At 40.6% G+C, this 22,719-nt stretch overlaps 3 protein-coding genes across 5 annotated transcripts in view; all 3 read left to right on the top strand.

Moving 5' to 3' along the window:
- Positions 1-709, top strand: part of cdk20 (cyclin dependent kinase 20) — a 7,147-nt gene extending 6,438 nt beyond the window's left edge. For both annotated transcript variants that reach the window (XM_084720127.1, XM_084720128.1), the window contains one exon: positions 90-709. In XM_084720127.1, coding sequence (XP_084576253.1) covers positions 90-281 — 192 coding nt within the window. In that variant the 3' untranslated portion in view covers positions 282-709. The remainder of the gene's footprint in view (positions 1-89) is intronic.
- Positions 710-1,392: 683 nt separating this feature from the next.
- Positions 1,393-5,101, top strand: LOC146324546 (erythroid transcription factor-like). Of its 2 annotated transcripts, XM_084720130.1 has the most exons (6): positions 1,393-2,324; positions 2,623-2,726; positions 2,826-2,914; positions 3,009-3,160; positions 3,265-3,390; positions 4,538-5,101. In XM_084720130.1, exons 1-6 carry the CDS (start codon positions 2,286-2,288, stop codon positions 4,742-4,744), a joined length of 717 nt encoding a protein of 238 aa, XP_084576256.1. In that variant the 5' UTR covers positions 1,393-2,285; the 3' UTR covers positions 4,745-5,101. The 2 variants fall into 2 exon arrangements, with proteins under 2 accessions (XP_084576256.1, XP_084576255.1); XM_084720129.1 differs by having other exon boundaries at positions 2,623-2,914.
- Positions 5,102-10,154: 5,053 nt separating this feature from the next.
- On the top strand, positions 10,155-21,832 carry mbd1a (methyl-CpG binding domain protein 1a). The gene is made up of 16 exons (XM_084722027.1): positions 10,155-10,280; positions 11,879-12,116; positions 12,836-13,298; positions 14,241-14,293; positions 14,378-14,412; positions 14,552-14,674; positions 15,407-15,448; positions 16,286-16,432; positions 16,531-16,662; positions 16,737-16,883; positions 17,461-17,535; positions 18,358-18,450; positions 18,544-18,891; positions 19,006-19,170; positions 20,753-20,887; positions 21,444-21,832. Exons 2-16 carry the CDS (start codon positions 12,074-12,076, stop codon positions 21,708-21,710), a joined length of 2,268 nt encoding a protein of 755 aa, XP_084578153.1. The 5' UTR covers positions 10,155-10,280; positions 11,879-12,073; the 3' UTR covers positions 21,711-21,832.
- Positions 21,833-22,719: the final 887 nt, after the last annotated feature.

The raw sequence follows: 22,719 nt of genomic DNA, 5'->3' as shown, positions 1-22,719 counted from the left end.
TTGGGACACAACAACATCACAGGGTTTAATGCAGAAATGTTCCATCGTATATCTTGAAATGATTGATTGATGTATGTATTGATCTGCAGGCTCTCCTCCATCCATACTTCTTCTCCTCTCCACTTCCTGCTCACCACTCTGAGCTGCCCATCCCTCAGAGGGGGGGCCGACCCCCCCGCCAGCGCCTACAGGCTCCGCCCACCGACTTCTCATTGGACCTGCCCCTGCACAGAAGTGTGGTAGACCCCGCACTGCTGCAGGGACACGCCTCCTGCCTCTGACGGACCAATCAATCATCTCTCATCAAGTTTAGACTTGCAACAACTAATCGATCAATGGAGAAATTATTGCCAGATTGATCACTAGTTGAAAAATAGATCCAAACCTGTGAAAACAGGTGGAGCACACGGACGCACAAGTTTGGACCTATTTTTCAATTAACAAAAGTGTGAAAGGATAAATGAATTAATGAATTAATTGTTTTGAGCCATTTTTTAATTTAAAAGTCCAAATTCTCTGATTTCAGCTTCTTAAATTTGAATATTTTCTGGTTTCTTTTCTCCTCTTTGACAGTAAACTGAATATCTTTTGCGTTGTGGACAAAACAAGACATTTGAGGACGTCATCTTGGACATTTTTCAACATTTTCTGACAGTTTATGAACCAGAAGTCTAATTTATTAATTGAAAATATGATCAGCAATGAAAATAAACATCCAGCCCTAAAATTCACGTCTGTCCTCACGTTTTCTGTTGCACTTTACTCAAACATCTTTCCTGCAGTGAAAAACAGAAGAAATGATAATAAATGATAATATAATATAACATGAGCAGTTGATATTCTGTCTCTTTGGTTTTTTTTTATTATATTTACCTGGAAGATAAAGAAAGCTGCACCTTCATCTCCGTGTACATGATGACTAGAACAACAACAGCTCACTGGTGTCGGATCAATAAAGTTCAGATGTCAGAATCAGGAGGGAAAAACTGTATTTATAATAATGAATCATATTTTTTAGAATCATCCATCTTCTGTTTTATTTGTAAAATAGTATGAGACAGTAGCAGAAAAGTACTTCAGACTGTACTTGATTAAATGTACTTTGTTACTTTGCACCTCTGGGACTCACTCATTAAATTAAATCAAACTTCATTTTATTAAATAATAATATTTTAAAAAGCAAATCGGTTCAGTTAATATTTCATAAATAAAGGAAGACGACTCAAACTGTCTCCTCCTACTTCCTGTTTCTGCTCCTGTCTGTGTGTCAGTCTGTCTCACCTCACATCAGATCAGACTGAGCAGCTCTGTGAGGATCAGCATCACCTTTAGAACAGCCTGTGTGGTTCTCTGTGGTTCTCTGAGTTCTCTTCCAACAGCAGTGAGCTTGCTTTGATTAATTATTTGATTCATATATTTTTCTGATGATGGACTGAAGTTCCTGTGTGATAATCAGTGGTGGAATGTAAGTACGAATATGAGGTACTTGTACTTATTTCCATTTTATATAACTTTTTACTTCTACTGCTACATTTATGTGACAGTTATTTTTCAGATTTCATACATCAAATGTGATCAGATAATAAAATATACTGAACCACTTTAAAGACTGACCTTATTAATGATTGATAGATGCTTTATAACGAGGTAATTAATTACGTTGTAAACACTTTATTATCATTAATAAAGGACAATAAACAAGTTGTAACAGTTTTCATTCATCTCTATTTGTCAAGATCCATTTACTGTTTACCGCTAATTAATCTGCCTGACGAGTTACTGAACTTTAACATTTATAACTGTCATTTGGATCCTTATTATAAAATGTGAAACAGTGCAGCTGAAAATTGATCAGAGTCTCAGTGTCTGAATCTGATGATCTGATGCCAAATGAAACTTTTTAACTATAAAATGAAGCTGACTGTTGGAGGTTAAATGCAGTAATTCATTAATAAATCAGTGATGAAGCTGAACAGCTGCTGATGGAGAACATAAAGTGTCCAGTGAGATCTGAGGCTCAACTGGACAGATAAATATGGAACCGTTCTGCATTAAGAACAGTAAGAGTAAAGTAAGAGTACATTTACTTATGAGTACTTGGAGAACTTATGACGTAAGAACTTTAATCCACTTATTGTAACAGTATTTTTTCATTATGGTGTGAGTGTTTTTACTAAAGAAAAAGATCTGAGTGATCAGTTTTCTCTCATTTCTTTTTTCTTCTCTTCTCAGACACAGTGATGATGTCACATTAATTGCAGCCAGCTGATTGGTCCTCTGCTGTTATGACAACTCGTCCTGAAACATCAAGATTCAACTCAAAGGTCAGAATCACTTGACTCGTCTCCATCTGTAATTTTCACCTGTATGTTTTGCATTTTTTGTCGACCAGCTCGTAGTTTTTGTGGGTGAATGAAATGTTGGCACTTTCCCTGTCTCCAGTCTTTGAGCTAAGCTAGGCTAACAGTTTATCCCTGTCTCCAGTCTTTGAGCTAAGCTAGGCTAACAGTTTCCCCTGCCTTCAGTCCTTGTGATAAGCTTCCAGCCTTTGTGCTTTTTTTTTTTTTTTGAGCTAGCAGTTCCCCCATTAAAAAATGTGAATACATTTTCTGTTTCTTGCAGGTTAGCCCCGTCCCTTTACACGACTGCATGTCCCATGAGTCTGAGTGGCTGACTGCTGTCAGTCACCAGTTCATCAGTTCCTCTCACTGGTTGGACGACTCTGGGTATGTCCCGCCTCCTCCTTCCTCCTCATCCTTATATGGTGATCCTGCTCTGACTCCACCCCCCACTTTTGTCCTCTCCTCAACAATTGGAAGGAACAGTTACTATGGTGACTTTTACTCCTCCTACTCCTCCCCTTGTGATTGGGTGTTACCTGGCAGTCAGTCGTGGGGGCGGGGCCATGAACCAGGTGAGGTGTTTACTTGTCTGTGTGAGCTACAGCTGTCTGCTGTGTCTTGCAGTGTATTTCATGCTTCTGTGTGTATGTGTGTGTGTGTGTTCAGAGCAGCGTGAGTGTGTGAGCTGTGGGACGAGCAGCGCCCCCCTGTGGAGGAGAGACGCTACAGGAGGTCACCTGTGTAACAACTGCAGCGTCCAACAGAAACACAACAGCAACAACAACAACAGACCACTGCTGAGAGCCAAGAGGAGAGCTGTGAGACGCTTCCTCCAGTCTTTGTGTTAAAATAATCCAGAACTTTCTGCACTGACTGTGTTAAATGATCAGTAAACCAAAATAAACTGTTTGTGTGTTTTCAGGTTGTGTCTCAGAGAAAAGGAACTCAGTGTGTGAACTGTTCAACTGTGACGACGACGCTGTGGAGGAGGAACTCTGCTGGAGAACCTGTCTGCAACGCCTGTGGACTCTACTACAAACTACACCAGGTACAAACTACACCAGGTACTACAAACTACACCAGGTACTACAAACTACACCAGGTACTACAAACTACACCAGGTACAAACTACACCAGGTACAAACTACACCAGGTACAATCTACACCAGGTACTACAAACTACACCAGGTACTACAAACTACACCAGGTACAAACTACACCAGGTACTACAAACTACACCAGGTACAAACTACACCAGGTACAACAAACTATACCAGGTACTACAAACTACACCAGGTACAAACTACACCAGGTACTACAAACTACACCAGGTACTACAAACTACACCAGGTACAAACTACACCAGGTACTACAAACTACACCAGGTACAAACTACACCAGGTGCAATCTACACCAGGTACTACAAACTACACCAGGTACAAACTACACCAGGTACAATCTACACCAGGTACTACAAACTACACCAGGTACAAACTACACCAGGTACTACAAACTACACCAGGTACAAACTACACCAGGTACAATCTACACCAGGTACTACAAACTACACCAGGTACAAACTACACCAGGTACTACAAACTACACCAGGTACAAACTACACCAGGTACTACAAACTACACCAGGTACAAACTACACCAGGTACAAACTACACCAGGTACAATCTACACCAGGTACTACAAACTACACCAGGTACAAACTACACCAGGTACTACAAACTATACCAGGTACTACAAACTACACCAGGTACAAACTACACCAGGTACTACAAACTACACCAGGTACAAACTACACCAGGTACTACAAACTATACCAGGTACTACAAACTACACCAGGTACAAACTACACCAGGTACAAACTACACCAGGTACTACAAACTACACCAGGTACAAACTACACCAGGTACTACAAACTACACCAGGTACAAACTACACCAGGTGCAATCTACACCAGGTACTACAAACTACACCAGGTACTACAAACTACCCCAGGTACTACAAACTACACCAGGTACAAACTACACCAGGTACTACAAACTACCCCAGGTACTACAAACTACACCAGGTACAAACTACACCAGGTACTAAAAAATACACCAGGTAGAAACGACACCAGGTAGTACAGCTGTACTTCAGAGTACTCTGTGTACTTTCAGCAGTAATCTTTGTGTGTTTCAGGTCAACCGTCCGTTGGAGATGAAAAAAGACAGAATCCAAACCAGAAACCGTAAAGTCACCAATAAGAACAGGAGGAGCAGAAAATCTGACCAATCAGAGACTAAGCTGTCCAGGCTAGCTCCGCCCACTGAAGACATCATGTTTGACTCCTTCACTCAGCTGCCCTGTGACCTCCACACCTCCTCCTCCTCCTCCTCTCACATTTAAAATACTTTATTTCTTTGTGACTGCAGTAAAAACAGTGTGACTTTTAATATTTTTTGCTTATTTTGTTTTTTTAAAAAAAATACTTTTTAAATAAATGTGTTGAATCGTCCGACCTGTAAACTGATTATTCAAATTAAATCTTGATATTTTATCTTTTATCAGCAGCTGCTGTCTGTTTGCTCGTGGTGAATTTAAACCACAGTGTGTATTTAACTTGTATGAAGGCCTGGTGTCTCACCTCACAGTGGAATTATGTGTAACTGATCAATAAGTTTAATAATTCATACATAAATGATTAAAGTTGCATTGAATCAACCTTTTTGACGACTGGAAACAAACTGAAAACATTCAGAAGTCACGTTTGTTGTTTACACTCACTAATGTTGTGAATGTGTTCATTGGTTGATGGAAATAAAAATGGGTGGAGCTAATCCTCCAGTCTGTGCCAAATGTCAGAATTTATTTTAAAACATTTAAAAATGAACTAAAATGATGAACAGGATGTAAATAACTAACAGTTATAACATTATGTCAAAGACGTCTCTGTATTGTGTTGCAGAGATATCTACTGAAGCTAGCATGCTAACCAGTTAGCCTCGGCCTGCTCTGTCTTGTAATACCACTTTGTGCCTCCAGAGGCGACAGTGAGTCACTGTGAGATCCAGTGAGTGTGAGTCGGTGCAGTCAGAGTCCTGGTCAGAGCTGCTGTTAAACCATCTCTGATCAGCTGGTATGTGTCTTGATTTTCTGGTCATTATTTTTGAAAAATTATACACCAATTTCAGAGACTATCAGTACTAGTGTCTGTAAAATGACTGAGTTATAAACAAGTCTGGTGTTGCTCACACAGACAGATATAACACATCCGGACTGAGAGACACAAAATGACAAACAACACGTCTCTTTGTAGTCATTTTTTGTACAACCTTGATTCCCCCCCAAAAAAGTTGTGATGTTTGTTTGTAAAAACATTTTGAGCCATATTCAATAGAATAAAGTACAAAGATGAGATATTTCATCTTCAAACTGATAAACTTTGTTTTTTTTGTAAATATTCACTCATTCTGAATTTTATATTTGCAACATGTTTCAATAAAGTTTGGACAACAGCGACAAAAGACTGAAAGTTGTAGAACGTTCCAAAAACAGCTGTTTTGATTGGGTATTAAAGGGGCGTCCTGGAAAGGCTCAGTGGTTCACCAGCATGGATGGGGTCAGATTCACCACTTTGTGAAAAACTGCAAACAGTCCAACAGTTTAAGAAAAACGCCTGTCAACACAAAACTGCAGGAATTTATAGATTTCATCATCTACAATCCATAATATCATTAAAAGATTCAGAGAATCCAGAGAAATTTCTGAGAACCAACACTGACTGTCTGTGACCTTTGACCCCTCAGGCAGCGCTGCATTAAAAACCCTCATCATTGTATAAAGGACACTACATGGACTCAGGGACACTTTGGAAAACCGTTGTCAGTAAACACAGTTTGTCTCTGCATCTACAAATGTAAGTTCAGACTCAAAGACAAAGACATATATCAACAACATCCAGAGACACTGCAGACGTCTCTGGACCAGAGCTCATCTGAGACGGACGGACGCAAAGAGGAAACGTGTCCTGTGGTCTGACGAGTCCATATTTCAGACTGTTTTCACTGATCATGGACGTCGTGTCCTCCAGGCTGAAGAGGAAAAGGACCATCCAGATTGTTCCCAGCACTGACTTCAACAGACAGCAGCTGTGATGTTTGGACGGATTCAGAGAGACACATGCTGCCATCACTGACGTCTTCTTCAGAGACGTCCCTGATTATTTCAGAGACGATGCTGAGACACATTGTGGACGTGTTCCAACAGTGTGTCTTCATAGTAAAAGAGTTCAGGTCCTAGACTGACCTGGACCTGCAGTTCAGACCTGGACCTGCAGTCCAGACGTGTCTCCCATTGAAAATGTGTGGTGCATCATGAAGGACAAAATAGGACAACAGAGACTGTGGACTGTTGATCAGCTGAAGACGAATATCAAGAAAGAATGAGACAGAATTGACCTTTAAAACTTCAACAGTTAGTGTCTCAGTTCACAAACACTGACTGAGTGTCAGAAGAAAAGATGATGGATCACAGAGAGAAACATGAAACACAATGACTGCAGATTTACTACAAACATTAAAGTTGATCAGTTTGATCAGGAAATATCTGATCTTTGTTCTGATTCAGATGAATATTGGTGGAAACGTTCTTACAAATCATTGCGTTCTGTTTTTAATTTATGTTTTAAGCACAATGTCCCAACTGTTTTGTAATTGAATTGTTGTTTTTTGTGGTTTATTTTGTCTCTCTGTCACTGATATCGGTGAAGTAATGAAATGTTTGTTGTGCAGGTTGTGAAGGATGAAGGAAAACAAATCAATAAAAAATAATATTGGACCCGTTCAGTTCTCCATCCAGACTGGAAACACCAGGACTGAAGCAGACAGGAAACGTGCCACAAACCAAAACCAGCAGCTAAAAGAAGCTGAGACACCAGAGACAGTGAGACAGCAGAGACAGTGAGACGTCAGAGACAGTGAGACACCAGAGACAGTGAGACAGCAGAGACAGTGAGACGTCAGAGACAGTGAGACACCAGAGACAGTGAGACGTCAGAGACACTGAGACACCAGAGACAGTGAGACACCAGAGACAGTGAGACGTCAGAGACAGTGAGACACCAGAGACAGTGAGACACCAGAGACAGTGAGACGTCCTCAGTGTCGGTCTGGTGGATGATAGAGCAGCTGTCTCTGAGGCCTCAGGCTGCAGGAGGGCATCAGACTCGCCCCCCCGCTCCCCCTCCTCACCAGGCTGCCTGCTGGAGGCCGAGGTTGTGCAACGCAGGAGGCTTCTGGTTTTCCGGAGTCAGAAAAAAAAGTGTGAGAGAGGAAAAGGGAGACGAAGCAGATGAAGAACAGATGGAGAGGAGGAGGAGGAGGAAGAGGAGGAGGTGACGGTTGGTGGTCTGAGGCCGACCAGAGGAGACACCTCTCTGAGGCGTCCGGGTGCTGGTGGTGCCCAGCGGCTGATGGGTGACACGGACAGATTAGCAACCACAGCACACACACACACACACACACACACGCACACACACACACACACACACACACACACACACACACACACGCACACACACACACACACACACACACACACACACACACAGACACAGACAGTAAACGGTTGGTGAGCGCACAGTTGGACATGTTGACATCGTCCTCTGTCCTCTGAAGGCACAGGGACGTTAAACACACCACCACAGAAAACTCACACACACACACACACACACACACTCTGGACCCTGTGTGTGTGTGTGTGTGTGTGTGTGTGTGTGTGTGTGTGTGTTGGGCCTCATTCTCTAATATCTGTGTAAAATTTTTTTCTAATAAAACTCTGGGTCAGACTGATGAAAACGTTGATTCTGTTCATTGAGACGAACATGTGTGATGTTTGTGCAGGGGGCTGCTGTGATTGGTGGAACTCACAGGGAGTAATGATGATTGGTCAGATTTGCAGAGGAGTTGCAGTGCTTTGAAAAAATTGCAAGTTTGTGCAGAATTCACAGAGATTGGTTGAATTTGTGTAAACTGTTGTGATCACAACATCATAACTTCCTGGAGGGACTGAATCTGAAGAACACAGAAACAAACAGTTCTCTGCTTTAATTATTCTCTACTTTTTGCATTTACATTGCATTACACATGCATTGCACAGAGTATTTCTTACAGTGTGGTATTAGTACTTTTACTGAAGTAAATCATCTGAATACTTCCTGCAGTTCATGTCTTTGTATTTATTTAAATTTTCTTCAGTTCAACAGAAACATCAGAGCGTCAGTCATTCCTCACTGAAACGTGGGATGATCAATCAATCAATCAATCAATCAATCAATCAATCAATGAATCAAGTGGATCAGAAGCTATTCAACTTTATTTTCATGTGATGATGTTGTTTTTGGTTCTGATCTCAACAATGATTTATTTATTTATTCATTGTTTTATTTAATAATGGCAGCACACATGAATCATGTTGATCATCTGTAGCTCCTGGACAGATGATCAAAGTCACTCTGAAAAACAGAATATAAGATTGAAATGACAAAATTATTCATCATTTATCACTGATAAGCACACAGAACAGTAATACAGACAAATATTAATGTGAATAGAAACATCATTCTGTCTTGCAGGACATTTTTATTACTAAAAAAAAACAGATATTATATATTAATACATGTAGATGAAAGATAAAAGATGCATCCTGTGTTTCTGAAGATTCTTTCATTTGTCACGTCCATCATGTTCACAGTTTTCAGTCAGAATGTTAATCTGCTCTATCAAACAGTTTCATTATTATTAATTTATTAATTCATTATTTTTGTTACTTTTTGCTAATTGAACTCCACATCCAATCAGCACCAGAGCACATTCCTCTGCGCATGCTCAGTGTCTGTGACGCGAACCGTGTTGATGCTGCATTCGTCGTCCCCTCGGAAATGTCCAACATCAAGATTTAAGGTTTTTACATTACAGCCTTTAATACAGGACTGCACGAAATAAAGTTTTAGTCTCTCCACACTAAATACTCAGGTAATAAGCAGATATTTAAATATTAATATGAACATCAAAGTAAAACAATATACACTATATAAAAGTAGCCCTAAAAGAGACATAGAGAAAAATATATATATATATATTTTGAAGGAATATATTAGTTTTTGTGTGTAATACACTAATACACATGTAATACACTCTCATAAATTACTCACACACATCCCATGACCAGAATAGGTACTTCTGTATCTCCTGTCAGATGTGGTTTTAATGACCTGCAGTAGAGTCCTCCTGTCCTGGGCCGTGAACATCCCATGATGCAGTTTGAGAAACTTTCCATTACATCTGTCATCCATACAGTCACACTCAGATTAATCTACCAGGAGGTTTATATTTTTTTTTTTTTCCCCCGTCAGTGAAAAATCAGCATGTCGTCACCTCAGTCACAGTGTGATGTTTCCCTTCAGTGGGGAAATAATCAAACATCCTTTTCTTACCAGTTCCATCCCCAGTTTTGTTAATGATTGATTAGAATTATAGGGTAGGGTGCAAACTTATTTCAGCTTTTGAAAGGTATTGGTATATAAAGGTATTCTGAAAAGTATACCTTTACCTGCTACTGCTACCTTAGTTATCTTGTTTATTTTGTTTACTCAGTTATTTCTAGTTAGTTCTTCTGTTTTTTGTTTATTTTATTCTTTGAAAACAAATGTTCAAAATAAAGTTTATTCAATTCAGTTCAAGTCTCAGTCTCTCAGAAGAAAAGTTCCTATTTTTCCTCTCGTTTATGTGAATTCCGACGCTGTATGTGGTCAGTGAAGGCAGCAGCAGCGGAGGAGCTCGTGCAGCGGTGAGACAGAAACAACACTGATTTAGTTCGTATTTATTAAAAAATTAATGAAGCGCGAGCCATGTGACAGAGAGACAGACAGGTGTGACACCGACAGGTGAGACAGGAGCTCGGCGGAGGACTGAACAGTTCACCGCTGAGAGGAGGAAAACTTCCTCCGTGTGTGTGTGTGTGTGTGTGTGTGTGTGTTTGTTGTTTAAAGGTAGCCTGCATGTTGTGTTTAACTGGATCTCTGGTCTCTGTAGTCCATTCAAACCGTGAACTCTATCACACAGATCTTGCCGTTACTGTCACTACATGTCCCAGCAGGCTTTGCACTGTTAGCCACATTTTGCACTTCTCAGATGCATTAAACGTACAGTTTGAAGGTGTGAATATATATTTTGAGGTGTTTCACGCGGCGTGTTTCTGTGTTGACCCTCTAAAAACAAAGATGGCGGCTGACTCAATAACGGCTCACTTCTCTGGTTTTTGTTTATTTATTTTTCTGTGTGAGACAGGACGGTTATGAGCAGCTCGGTAACTTTAGTAACAGTCTCTGCTGCTAGCTGATTAACTGTTATATCTGTTGAGCTAACTGCTAAAAAGCAAACCTGCAGGCCATACAACCTAATGGTCCAGTTAGCAATTCTAACCTGTAGCTAACTGGTCAGTACAACACAGACACGCAGTAACCGTGTTGGCCTATGCTGTTCACTGCGCTGATATGGGCGCCATGTTGGTGTAGTGTAGCCGCGCCCCCTCGTGGGTCGTCTTAGAAGGGAATACGAGTTAGTGACCTCTCGCGAGATTACGTACTGCACGCGCTGCATTTTGCCGCCATTTCTCAGCCCGTGTCACTCCAACATAAAAAACAGGTAACTTTAATGACTTATTTATTTATCTATTTATACAAATTTTGTTCAGTTAGTATGAAAAAAATCTATTGTTATAACAGATATTTTCATGCAAGAAGATATTTTTACTTTATAAGGTATTTTCATGTCACAATGTGATATTTTCATGTTACAACAGTTCATTTTCATGTTAGAGGATATTTTCACGCTGCATCAATTTATTTTCACATTAAAAAGGTATTTTCACATTATTGTGACCTACAAACTTATCACACTATAACAAGAAATATAAGAATAAAAAATTTGTTTTGTTATAAGCTGATACCGATCATTGCTGTCACATCAGATAGTTTTGTCTCATTTTTTGGCAGGATGTGAGGTCAAAGTTTGTGTTTACAGGAAAATTCTTGCAGCTTTAGACTTGATTTTACTGTATTAATGAATATAAATGTTAAAAATACTACACTTACATTTTCATTTTTGAATTCTTCTGGGAAAAACATTATTGTATAATTGTTTTCATCTGCTGCCCACCTGCTGTTATTTAATTTTTACCTGTTCCTGCACCAGAAAATTTATACAAGTATATTTTCTACCGGATACCCGTTGGGTAACCGTTGGGTACCCGCTGTTAACTGACCCGCAGCAGTACTCTGTTTGGTCCTTCACTGTTCTCATTTTCTTTAACATGTTAACCTGATGGAACACACAGCTGGCTGATAGACAGTACAGCTGCTGTCACTTTCCTGTTTTTATATTTGTTTCATCAGATGATGTGATCAGCCAATCAGAGCTTGGGTTGCTGATGTTTTAAGATGAAAGTTCTTATAACTGAGCTGCAGTTATTTTTTTTTCACAGGTTGTTGGAAACTTGATGTCTGATGACTGACGACTCTTCAGCTGCCATCTCATCAACAAAACAGCAGCTTCTTTAACCTGATTGGAGCAAATTAGTGACTGAGCAATATGAACCCAGAGGCCACGCCCACAGACTGCAGGACTGATTGTCATTGGCTGCGGTAGCCAAGGTGGCGGTCCTAACTCTGACTCTGAAATGGACGAGGAGCAGTTGGACGAGCTGTGTCTCAGGGCAGAGGGTAAGAGGACTGGTGGAGGAAGAGGAGGAGGATTTTAACTTTTCTTTTAAATTCTATGTAATTTATTGAAAAATACAACTTAACAAGTATAATAACTTCAAAAGTTAAATTTAAGACTGAGAAAATACAATCCAGGTGAATAAGCACAAAAAACAACACAAAGGTATGAGAAAAGCAGGAAAACCAAAAAATTAAGTGGATAAAGTAAAATAAAATAAAATGTAAACAAAATCTATTTAATCTTCTATCAAATGAAACAACTGATAAACTTGGATCTCGTCATTTTCAGTGTGTGAGCGTTCTTTTAAGAATTTACCTTTTTGTAGAAAATACTGGGCAAATATCAAATTATTATAAAACAAAATCCATATTTCTGTTCCCCATTGTGAGACCAAATCTTATACAAATTAATATTCTATATACAATTGTGGAAACCCTTCCAAAAGAATTTTGATATATGACAATAGAACAACAGCTGTTCAACTGTTTCTATTTCAGTTTTACTAAGTGCACATTCATTAAAATCAAAATAATCGAATTCATTCACCCTTCAGCAGTCAGAGTGATGAAGTGCAGTCAGGTGAATGTTAAGTAAAACCAGTGGTGCAGTTTTAAATGAACAGATTAAAAAGTTTGTATGGAGAACCGGAGCTTCTTTGTCCTTTCTGAGCTTCCGTAGAAACACGCTGCTTCATCTGACCCAGGATGTGTTTATCAAGCAGGGGTAACAGGACGTCCTGAGGTGGAAGATAAGAACCTCCATCCACGCAGGAAACCTCAGGAAACTCCAAACAAGAAGGACGTCAGCAGTGATGGAGTGGTTACCATGGAGACCAGGAAGGAGGAGGAGGAGGAGGAAAGAAAGAAGAAAGAGGAGGAGCGATGGAGGAAGCTGTATCCCGAAATAAAGAAGTGTGTGATCGTGATCGCTCGTCTGAGACTCGACAGGCTACGAGATGCGGAGAGATGGAGGTCAGGTGACCCAGAGCAGAGTGCTGATTGGATGGAGTCGTTGCAGCTGGACAACAGGGGCGTTGACGGCAGGTTCGGGAGCTTCGTGAAGAGGGTGGAGGTCAAAAAGATCCGAGCAAACCAACGACGCCACGAAAGGACCGACTACAACTACAGCATCATCGCCCAAGTGTCAGACACACCTGACAACAGCCAATCACAAGATGCAAGGTAAGAGGGGGAGGAGCCAAGTCAGAGGAGCGGGAAGAGTTAATTTAAAAATATATTATTTAAGTTACTTATCAAACATTTAAGAAACTGGCTGCTATGGAGGAGCTATGGAGTCATAGGACTATAAAAAAATAAATCAGTAAAATAATAAGAAAAGAAAGAAAATATTATATTTTTTCCACATGTATTTATTTATTTATTTCTATGTATATTTATTCATATGTTTAAAAATATATGTTATTGATTTTTTAAAGTTTTATATTTATTTTTGTATGTCATTTCATTTATTTATTCTCCCCCTTCCCTTTATTTTTGCTTATTTAAGCAGAAAGCTGATTGAATAAGGAGAAACAAAATGAATAAATTATTATTGAAAAAATAAATAAATAAAAGTATTTTTTAAATATTAGGAAAAAATGACTAATTTATATAAAAAAAATATCTATCTATATTTTTTTTTAAAAAAATACATAAATTAACAAATAAACATGAAAGTGAACTAAAATGCTTTTTAAAAAATATTTTCACATTTATTTTATCAGTCTACATATTTATTCTTTTGGCCATACAATCCTGACACTTTAGAAAATAAAGGTATAATAAAGAAATAATTTTTAAACAAGTAACAAAATATGTAATTTTACAGAGTTATATGAGATAACATTGCAATTAAAAAAAAGTCATCATGCAAATAAAATTTTATCAAATAAAGTTGTTCACAAGAATATTCAGATTATAATGAAAAAAGTAATTTTACATGAGAAAGTCACATATCTGAAGGATGAAGTGATATTAGATCATCTGTCAGCTATTGATTCATTATGATTTTATTCTCATGATATAAATAAATAATAATCCATCTTCGTTCTTGATTGGACAGTTGATATAAAATGTGATATTAAAAGAACAGCGTTCAACTCTTCTTCTTTGGTTTTCCTGCAGTCTGTCATCCTGCTGTGGACACAAAGATGGAGACTCCTGCAGCGGCTCGACAGGTAACACACCTGTCTGTCTGTCTGTCTGTCTGTCTCTTAGTCATTAGCTCTTTTTGCTTATAACACAGTTTGTTCTTATTTCAGAGAAGAAGAATCCACCCAATATAGTTTTTAAAAAGGTAAGACATCACCTGTGTGTGTGTGTGTGTGTGTGTGTGTGTGTGTGTGTGTGTGTGTGTGTGTGTGTGTGTCTGATCAGCACATACTTCCTGTTTCTGACCTCCTGCAGTGACCTCAGCTCTTCCTGGTTGTGTTCAGGTTGGGGGGGATCGCTGGGTTCTGAGGAAGAGGCCGGAGGTCAAAAAAGACAAAGTAGAAGAAGAAGAGGAGGAAGAGGAGGAAGAGGAGGAGGATGGGAGCAGCAGCATCAGTTCTGAACAGGTGAGAAGAAGCAGCTCACAGCCTCTGAACTCTTAACTGACTGATGGAGGGGGAAAAAATCCTGCGACAGACCAAAGGTCCTCCGTCTTTATGTCCATCCAGTTTTTGTGAACGTAACAACTCAAGAATTTATTCAGATTTGACACAATGTGTCTCGGCATCGTCTCTCTGAAATAAACAGGGACGTCTCTGAAAAAGACGGGATGACAGCATATGTCGCTCCAAACACCTGTGTGAACCTGTCAGCATTAATGGAGCCTTCACAGAAGTGACAGTTACCCATGATGCACTGGGAAGTAACCCAGAAAAATATGAAATCAGATGAAAAGTACCAAAAGAAATGTAACGACAAAAATTACATAACAAAATGAAAATAATGTAAAAGATGTAATAAAACAAAAATGATGTAACAATCATAAACAGTTGGCTCAACATGATAAAATGCATAAAGCCGAACAGTATTTACAGATGAAATATGTATTACAACAAGAACAATCTGTCTCAGTGTGGAACCTTGTAGAACATCTGTTGTTACAGGTCAGTAATTTGACTCCTTTTATTCTGCTGCTGCTGTCTGTGAGAAAATCTAATAAATTCTCATGTAAAACCAGAGGTCACATGACACGTCACGCTGGGACTGATAAATAAAATCACCCTGTAGATTTTTAACCAATAATCTGTGTGCTTCGTTCCACCATGTGATCTGCTGCTGCCGTGTGATTGGTCCTCCAGATGAAGCCAAGGAAGAAAGAAAACCCGCCAGCGTACACACCGGTGAGTATGAAGTGGTTTTTCTCTGCTCAGGACTTTCAGTAGCATTAACATAAAAAAATAAAGTCAGGTGAAAACCAGCTAAATGTTTTATTTTGTAATGTGACGGTTCTGAGAGAAATTCAAGAAGAAAGGACTGAAAAAAGCTGACTTGAATAAGGAGAAACAAATGGCTTAAAATAAATACATGACAATGACATGATAATAAACATGAAAATAAAAGAATTTTTAAAATACTCCGAAAAAAATAGTCATTTATATGCTGTATATTTAACACACTTATTTAATTTAAATTATGTGAGCTAATGTTTTTAAACCATCCAATCATGAATTTCAGCTACAGCTAAAAATCACATTATTATTATTAACTTGTTTAATCCTTCGTTAATTTGACAGATTTGTGACCAAAATGAGGCACTTTGAATGCATTTAATAAACAACCAGCAGAGTAACATCAGACCATAAGCGGTTTCTTCTTAGCAAACATCACGTTAATAAACCTTCATGAACATTCAGAGAGATCATTAAGAAGCTGTCCAGCATACAGCGAGAGATTTAAGACGTGTCCACGCTCCCTTGTGATTTATTGATGCAGGTTTATGGTTCACTCTTTGGAAATAAAAAGATGTTGAAAAAATAAAATGAAGTGTTGGCGTTTAGCAGATCATTTGTACACAGAACCTCCTGTTAGCTTCTCATTCTGACACTAAAGGACATTAATCATAAACACGTCTGATCGGATTTTTATTATTTATCTTTTTACATGTTTGATATTATACTTTTGTCATTAGAAAATGAAGTGACAACAGTTCCTGTGTGTGTGCGTGTGTGTCCCTGCAGCTGAGGAAGCGTCGGTCGGCCTGCAGGCAGTGTGTGGCCTGTCTCAGAGAGGATTGTGGGAAATGCCATTTCTGCCTGGATAAGAGGAAGTTCGGAGGACCAGAGAAGTTGAAGCAGAAGTGTCGGTTCAGAGTGTGTCTGGTGGTGGTGAGTCTGTGTGTGTGTGTGTATTGATCAGCACTGATGCCCCCTGCTGCTCAGAAGACGAACTGCAGCTCTGCTTTTCTGTCTTGTGTCCACTGCAGGAGACCAGGAACAAATTCAGACCCATCCCACTAGAGAACATGGAGGACGCAGGACAGATGATGACAACCAAAGCTCAGCAACGTCACTGGAGGAGACGGAGCGATGAGAAGGACGTGAAGGAGGAGGACGAGGTGGGCATTTCATTTTTACTTCTATTATTTTTTATTATGCAGTTTTCTAATATCATCTGTTTTTGACTCTGCAGGAGGTGAAGAGGAGGAAGTGGAGCTGGAGGAGGAGGAGACAGGGACGAAGTGGAGCGAACGGAGAGTCAGAGAACGACAGCTGGACTCAGCCAAAGACAGAAGAGGAGGAGGAGGAGGAGCCAAAGAAGGAGACGGTGCCACCTCAGGTATGTCCTGCACACACACACACACACACACACACACACACACACACACACACACACACACACACACTGACTCCTGTGTTGGACATCACACTGTACAGGTGAGGAAAGCATCCTGTCACAACATCACAGCACAGATGGTGCCAATGAAGGTGAGAAGTGTCCAGCGTTGGTCCTCACAGTGCCATAAATGTCAGTTCTTCAGTGTGAACACATGTATGCACTCAAAACAGGAAGCTGAGACACAGTAACTAACTGTAGATACAGATTTTCATGTTTTGTGCGAGTTTCTCAGCCACCGTAGGTTCTCCTCCTTTGAAGAGGAGGGTGAGATGAGGTGTTTGTATTCTGCAAACTCACTGCTAGACGCCACACTACACACTCGTCCTGCAGCAGGAAACACACGAGGGCCCTGTTCATGTGTGCGCATGTTTTGGTTTGAAGCTGAGAGAAGGAAGTGTAAAGTTCTGCTGAGTTTCTGATGTGTGTCTGCATTAGAAACACAATGAAACACCTAGAAAAACACAGAACGTTGTTTTCAGCTGAACTTGTTTTAAAAAGGTTTTTGTTTTGTGTGTAGTTTCTGCAGTTTGCTCTGGTTGGTGGAGATGGAAGGCTGCTTCCTGAAGGACTGCTGACTGGGACAAACATGCAGGTAACACACTGATGTGCTGCTGGTTTGAGTCCACCACAGAAAAAGAACAGACTGATGTGAACTTTAAGGTTTCTATGGTTTCTGAGTCGTCTGTAAATAAACATCAGATGTCAGTTTATAAACAAGTGGATCATTGATGTTAATGAGGAACAGCAGGGGGCCAAACGTTGACCCCTGAGGAACACCAGATTCAAAATACTGTTGGTTTGGACCTGAATAAACCCCCAGCTAAACATTACATTAAACATTTATATAAATCCTTAAAGAATACATTTTTATCAAAAAGAGTTTTAACAGGTGTTTTTTTTTTTGCAGGTGTTTCAGTGGTCGAGTTTAAAAAATGAAAATTAGTGAGGCGTTTTATAAATTCATGTCTTCAGTAGGAATCTGACACTGACAGTATTAAGAGACAGACGAACACTTTGTTTATTTGAGTCTGAACTTGAGATTTGATGATTGTAAGAAAACTATAGAATAAAACCAGACATATATTTAAGCATTAACCTAATTCTAACCTTAAACAAACACTGACCAAAATGTTTCCACAGTCTGACAACTTTGTCCTCACTTTTTAGTTTAGTTTAGTTTATTTTGGTCATTTTTCAACTTACAACTCAAAAAAGATGTTAATAAATCAAATCAAGGCAACTGAAGATTTAAGCCTCTCCTCTTTTCATTGATAATTATGTACAGATCACTTTAAATTAATACACTGAAATCATACATGTGTCTGTATGTACAGACTGATGCTGGTGGAAGAATCCACACGTCTGTCTGACAGCGATGTTCTTTCTCCTGCTTTGATCTTTGTTTTAATTGCAGGTCAACTTAACTCTGGATGGCAGCCATTTTATTCCCAGCATCCTCTCTGACTCCACCCTCGCCATCAGCGGTCAGCCAGGACTGCTGCCTCAGGTAACACGCACACACGCACGCACGAACGACCAGACTTACCTCGGTGATCTAATGTGACATTCCATAACCTTTAAATTTGTCCCGTTTGTCCAGGATGGTTCTGTCCTCCAGGTGTCCACAGGCCTCACCTACATCCCTCCACCTCCTCACTCCCTCCGCCCTCAGCTCCTGGAGCCCAAGGAAGAGGTGGTGGCAGTGGAGGTTGGGACACAGGAAGTGGAGGAAATGGCGGCACGGATGGAGGAGGAGGAGGAGCAGCTGTGCAGCAAAGGAGTGACAGACGAAGGAACGTACTACGACATAGAGGTGGAGGTGCTAGACTCCAACTCAGACGACGAGACGCTGACAGCGCACTCGACTTCTACTGAGGTCACAGATGATGTTACTGATGATGTCACAACATCAGATGTGGCCTACGAGCCCCCGGAGTTCATCTCATTGGTCAGTGGAGTGATGATGAGTCATGATGAGAACAGCTGATGGTCAGTGATGTCCACGTCTCCTCATCTCTCTCTCTCTCTCTCTCTCTCTCTCTCTCTCTCTCTGTGTTTTCAGAATTCAGGCTCATTCAGCCTGTTGGGAGGCAAGGTTACTGATGAGGTCATGTGTGGGCGGGACTTGTTGGAGCTCCTGCAGGAGTTGAAGAGGATGGTGCTGCCGGCTCATTGGGTGCCTGTTCTGGCTGATGGACCTCTGCTGCAGCTGCTGCAGTGCTCCAAGGTACGACTGTGTTTGTGTGTGTGTTTCAATCCATCGGACATCACTGACCTTTCACTAAGCCCCGCCTCCAAACAGCAACTGTCCACTCATAGGCTAGCAACTGTAACTAGGTCTGTCAAGCTTTCCATTTCTCTCTGTGTTGAAGGTGTGCAGGAGGCTCTGAGGAGAGAGATACTCGACATTTCATGAGTCGTTTTTTGTTGTGAAAGTGAGCTGATGACGATGTGTCTCTCTCTCTGGCTCGCTGTCTCAGGTCTAAGCCGGGTTAGCTTAGCTCTTATCCCGGCTCTCTTCCTGTGGTGATCGTGGTCCAGCTGGTCTGGCTGGGTGACCCGTCTCAAGGTCCGCTGCACTAATCGAGTCCCTGCTCTTCCTTTTCCCACGTTAATGAGTGTATTTCTGTCATCTATCATGTAGATATACCTGCTGGATTTCACCATCTGACCAATGTTAGCTGAGATGTAAGCTAGCTTTAGCCTCAGTCTGTTAGCATTAATGTTATATCATGTACGCAGCTGTTAGCTAACTTTACATAAACACTTTGACAGGGTTCTTGTTTTAAAATGTGTCAGATGGAAACATTAAACATCAGCTGGAGACTCTCAGCTGACTCAAGTCATGTTAGCATTAGCATTAGCTTACATCAGCAGCTGCACTTATGAAATTTACTTGTGAGTCTTTGAGGAGGATTGAGGATTTTTATTGTCATTTTCACTGCATTTACATACACAAGAAAACAAAATTTTGTTTCTCGATCAGTGACTGCAAATAGAAATATAAATAAAATAGTAAACATAATAAAATATAGCATCGTAAGAGACAATAAATAGGAATAAAATCAGATAAAAACAGTCCATTCTCTCAAAGTGCTTCAGTTTCTTGACAGGTGACTCGCTGTCAGGGGTGAGTGTGGGTGTGTATGTGGGGATGGGGGACAGTCTGTTAATAAGTCTTACGGCCTGGGGAAAGAAGTTATTCAGCTTCCTGCTAGTCTTGCAGCTGATGCCACTCTATCTCCTCCCTGATGGCAAAAGGGAGAAGATGTGGTGGGAGGGGTGGAGCGGGTCCATGATGATGGAGGTGGCTCTACTGATGCAGCGCTGCTGGTGTAGCTCCATCAGGCAGGGCGGTGGGGCACCAATGATTTTGCTGGCTGTCTTGACCAGTCTGTTTATAGTCGGTGATGGAATGAATCCCTGCCACAAGTGACAAGTTTGCTTTTGTTTAATTTCTCTAAGGAATCACAGACCTCGTGTTTCATCAGTTAGTCCCAGTTTCATGTTAAATCTGCCGCTGTTATCACTGTAAACTGCATGAATACAGCGACAGAATGGAAAGTTTGGCAGCCATAGCAATAGTTTGCTGTTTTGCTGTTTGGAGGCGGGGCTTAGCGAAGGGTCACTTCCTCCCAGTGTTATGGATACCCTCAAATTACAGTTTCCTCTGGACTTTAACCCTGTTTTGGTGCTCCTGTGTAAAACTAAGAGAAACAGTTGTTATGATAAAAGTCGATTTCAGATCAGCAGGAGTTGGTCGTGTCTCCTTGATGTCTCACCCGTGTCTTCTCTGTGTGTCTCTGCAGTTGTCCACCATGGCCGACACCATCGTCCACATCCAGCCTGATCGCTGCTTCTACATCACAGTACAGAACAGACTGCTGCCAGACACACACACTCTGTACTACACACACACACTGAGGATCACACACCTCAGCCAGGTAACACACACACACACACACACACACACACACACACGCACGTCTGCTCTTATAAATCTGTCCTGCAGCATCCTGATGTTCATCCCTGTTTAATGAGCAGCTTCATAATCATCACTATAATTATAAATTAAGTTAATATTACTGTAATTATATTTATTTATATTTTAGATGAACTTTAACTTACTGTATGAATATCTTTTAGATTGTGTTTTATTTCTTTCCCTGAAAATTTTGTTTTATTTTCTGGTTTAGTTTTTTTCTGTGCAGCTGTGAGGCTCCTTGTAGCTCTGATTTGATGTAGAAATAAAGTTTACTTTATTAGTTTGGGGTTCAAAATGATTGTTGGTTGTTGATGGTTGTTCTGGATGGTTGCCATGGTTACTATAGAGAGTGTTGGTTATTGGTAGGTGATACTGTGTATTAATTGTGGAATAAATGAAGAGTAAAATGTGGATTTTCAGCTAATGATGCTAACATCTCTTTGTGTGTGTGTGTGTGTGTGTGTGTGTGTGTGTGTGTGTGTGTGTGTGTGTGTGTGTGTGTGTGTGTGTGTCAGCTGGTGTCTCTGCTGTTGGACCTCGAGCAGCTGATCGTCTGTCGGGGGTTGAGGGTTCGATCTCCTTCCTGTTGGCTGGGGGCACGCTCACCGACCTGCCACCTGCTGGTGGCCCCGCCCTGTGTCACCTGTGTGCTCTGCCTGGTGGGCGAAGAGGACGAGGAGGAGGAGGAAGAAGAGGAAGAGGAAGTGAGTGAGGATGAACTGTCACTGTCTCATCCGGACCCTCGTCTGACCTCTGACCTCACCTGGACTCGCAGGTCGTAGGTTCGTTGCAGATTTTTAGAGATTCAGAGTATTTCTACTTTTAGCAACAAAAAGTGTCCCCATGTTTTCCATTTGCTGCCGGAGGAACAAAACTCTGACAGGAAGTCACCTGATAGGAAGTCACCTGACAGGAAGTCACCTGACAGGAAGTCACCTGACAGGAACCATCTGGCTCCTTAAAGCTGCCCTTCTTCTTCTTTGTCTTCAGATTTTAGGCTAGAAAAGTTAAAGGTGCTTCTCCTGTGACCTGAGGTGTCTTTGTAGTGTAAACAGGAAGTGATGTCACCGAAACACACACACACACACACACCCTGGTCTGATGGCAGTCATGCTGGGCGTTCCTGTCACGTCCTGTTTTTATTTCTGTTAGCATCCTAACAAACATTGGCAGACTAAAGCTCATAAACATTTTTTAAAACATAATAATATAATAAATGTATCAGGCTGTTACTTTATGACCCTAGCAAACATTAGCAGCTGTTTGAAAAATAGTATGCTAATATTTTAGCATGATGATGTCATGACTTCAGCTTCTACTGTAAACATTGTGGTGATACTATGAGTGATATTTAAATATTCTGTGTGGCAAAACACTGTGGCTAACAGTGGCTCCTTTCCAGCTGGATAACTTATTAGCATGCTAACAACTATTAGCACCCCAGGCTAACTGTATTATACTAGTAGAATTACTGTGTTCTGTTACTGTGTTCTAATTGTTCTAACTGTCAGGCTGGGAACGCCACGCTGCAACAGGAAGTTACAGGAACGCTTCACCGCGCGCGCACACACACACACACACACACACAGTTACTGTTACCTCATTACAGTCGACAGTCCTGTTTGACTTGACGTGTTTACATGTTGGATGAAGATCAGCTGTTCAACAAAATGTGATGCAGCAGTTCCATATTTTATATGTTTATATTTTCAGTTCGTGGACAGATTCTATTTCTACGTGTTAAACCAGTTTCAGATCCAGATTCAGAGGGAGTCAATGTAAAAAGTACAC

This window comes from Lutjanus erythropterus, chromosome 6, assembly GCF_056507025.1.
Source record: "Lutjanus erythropterus isolate fLutEry1 chromosome 6, fLutEry1.hap2, whole genome shotgun sequence".
In the NCBI taxonomy this organism is placed as follows: domain Eukaryota; kingdom Metazoa; phylum Chordata; class Actinopteri; order Lutjaniformes; family Lutjanidae; genus Lutjanus; species Lutjanus erythropterus.
The sequence above is the reverse complement of the archived record's forward strand: the minus strand, read 5'-3'. Positions and strand labels throughout refer to the sequence as shown.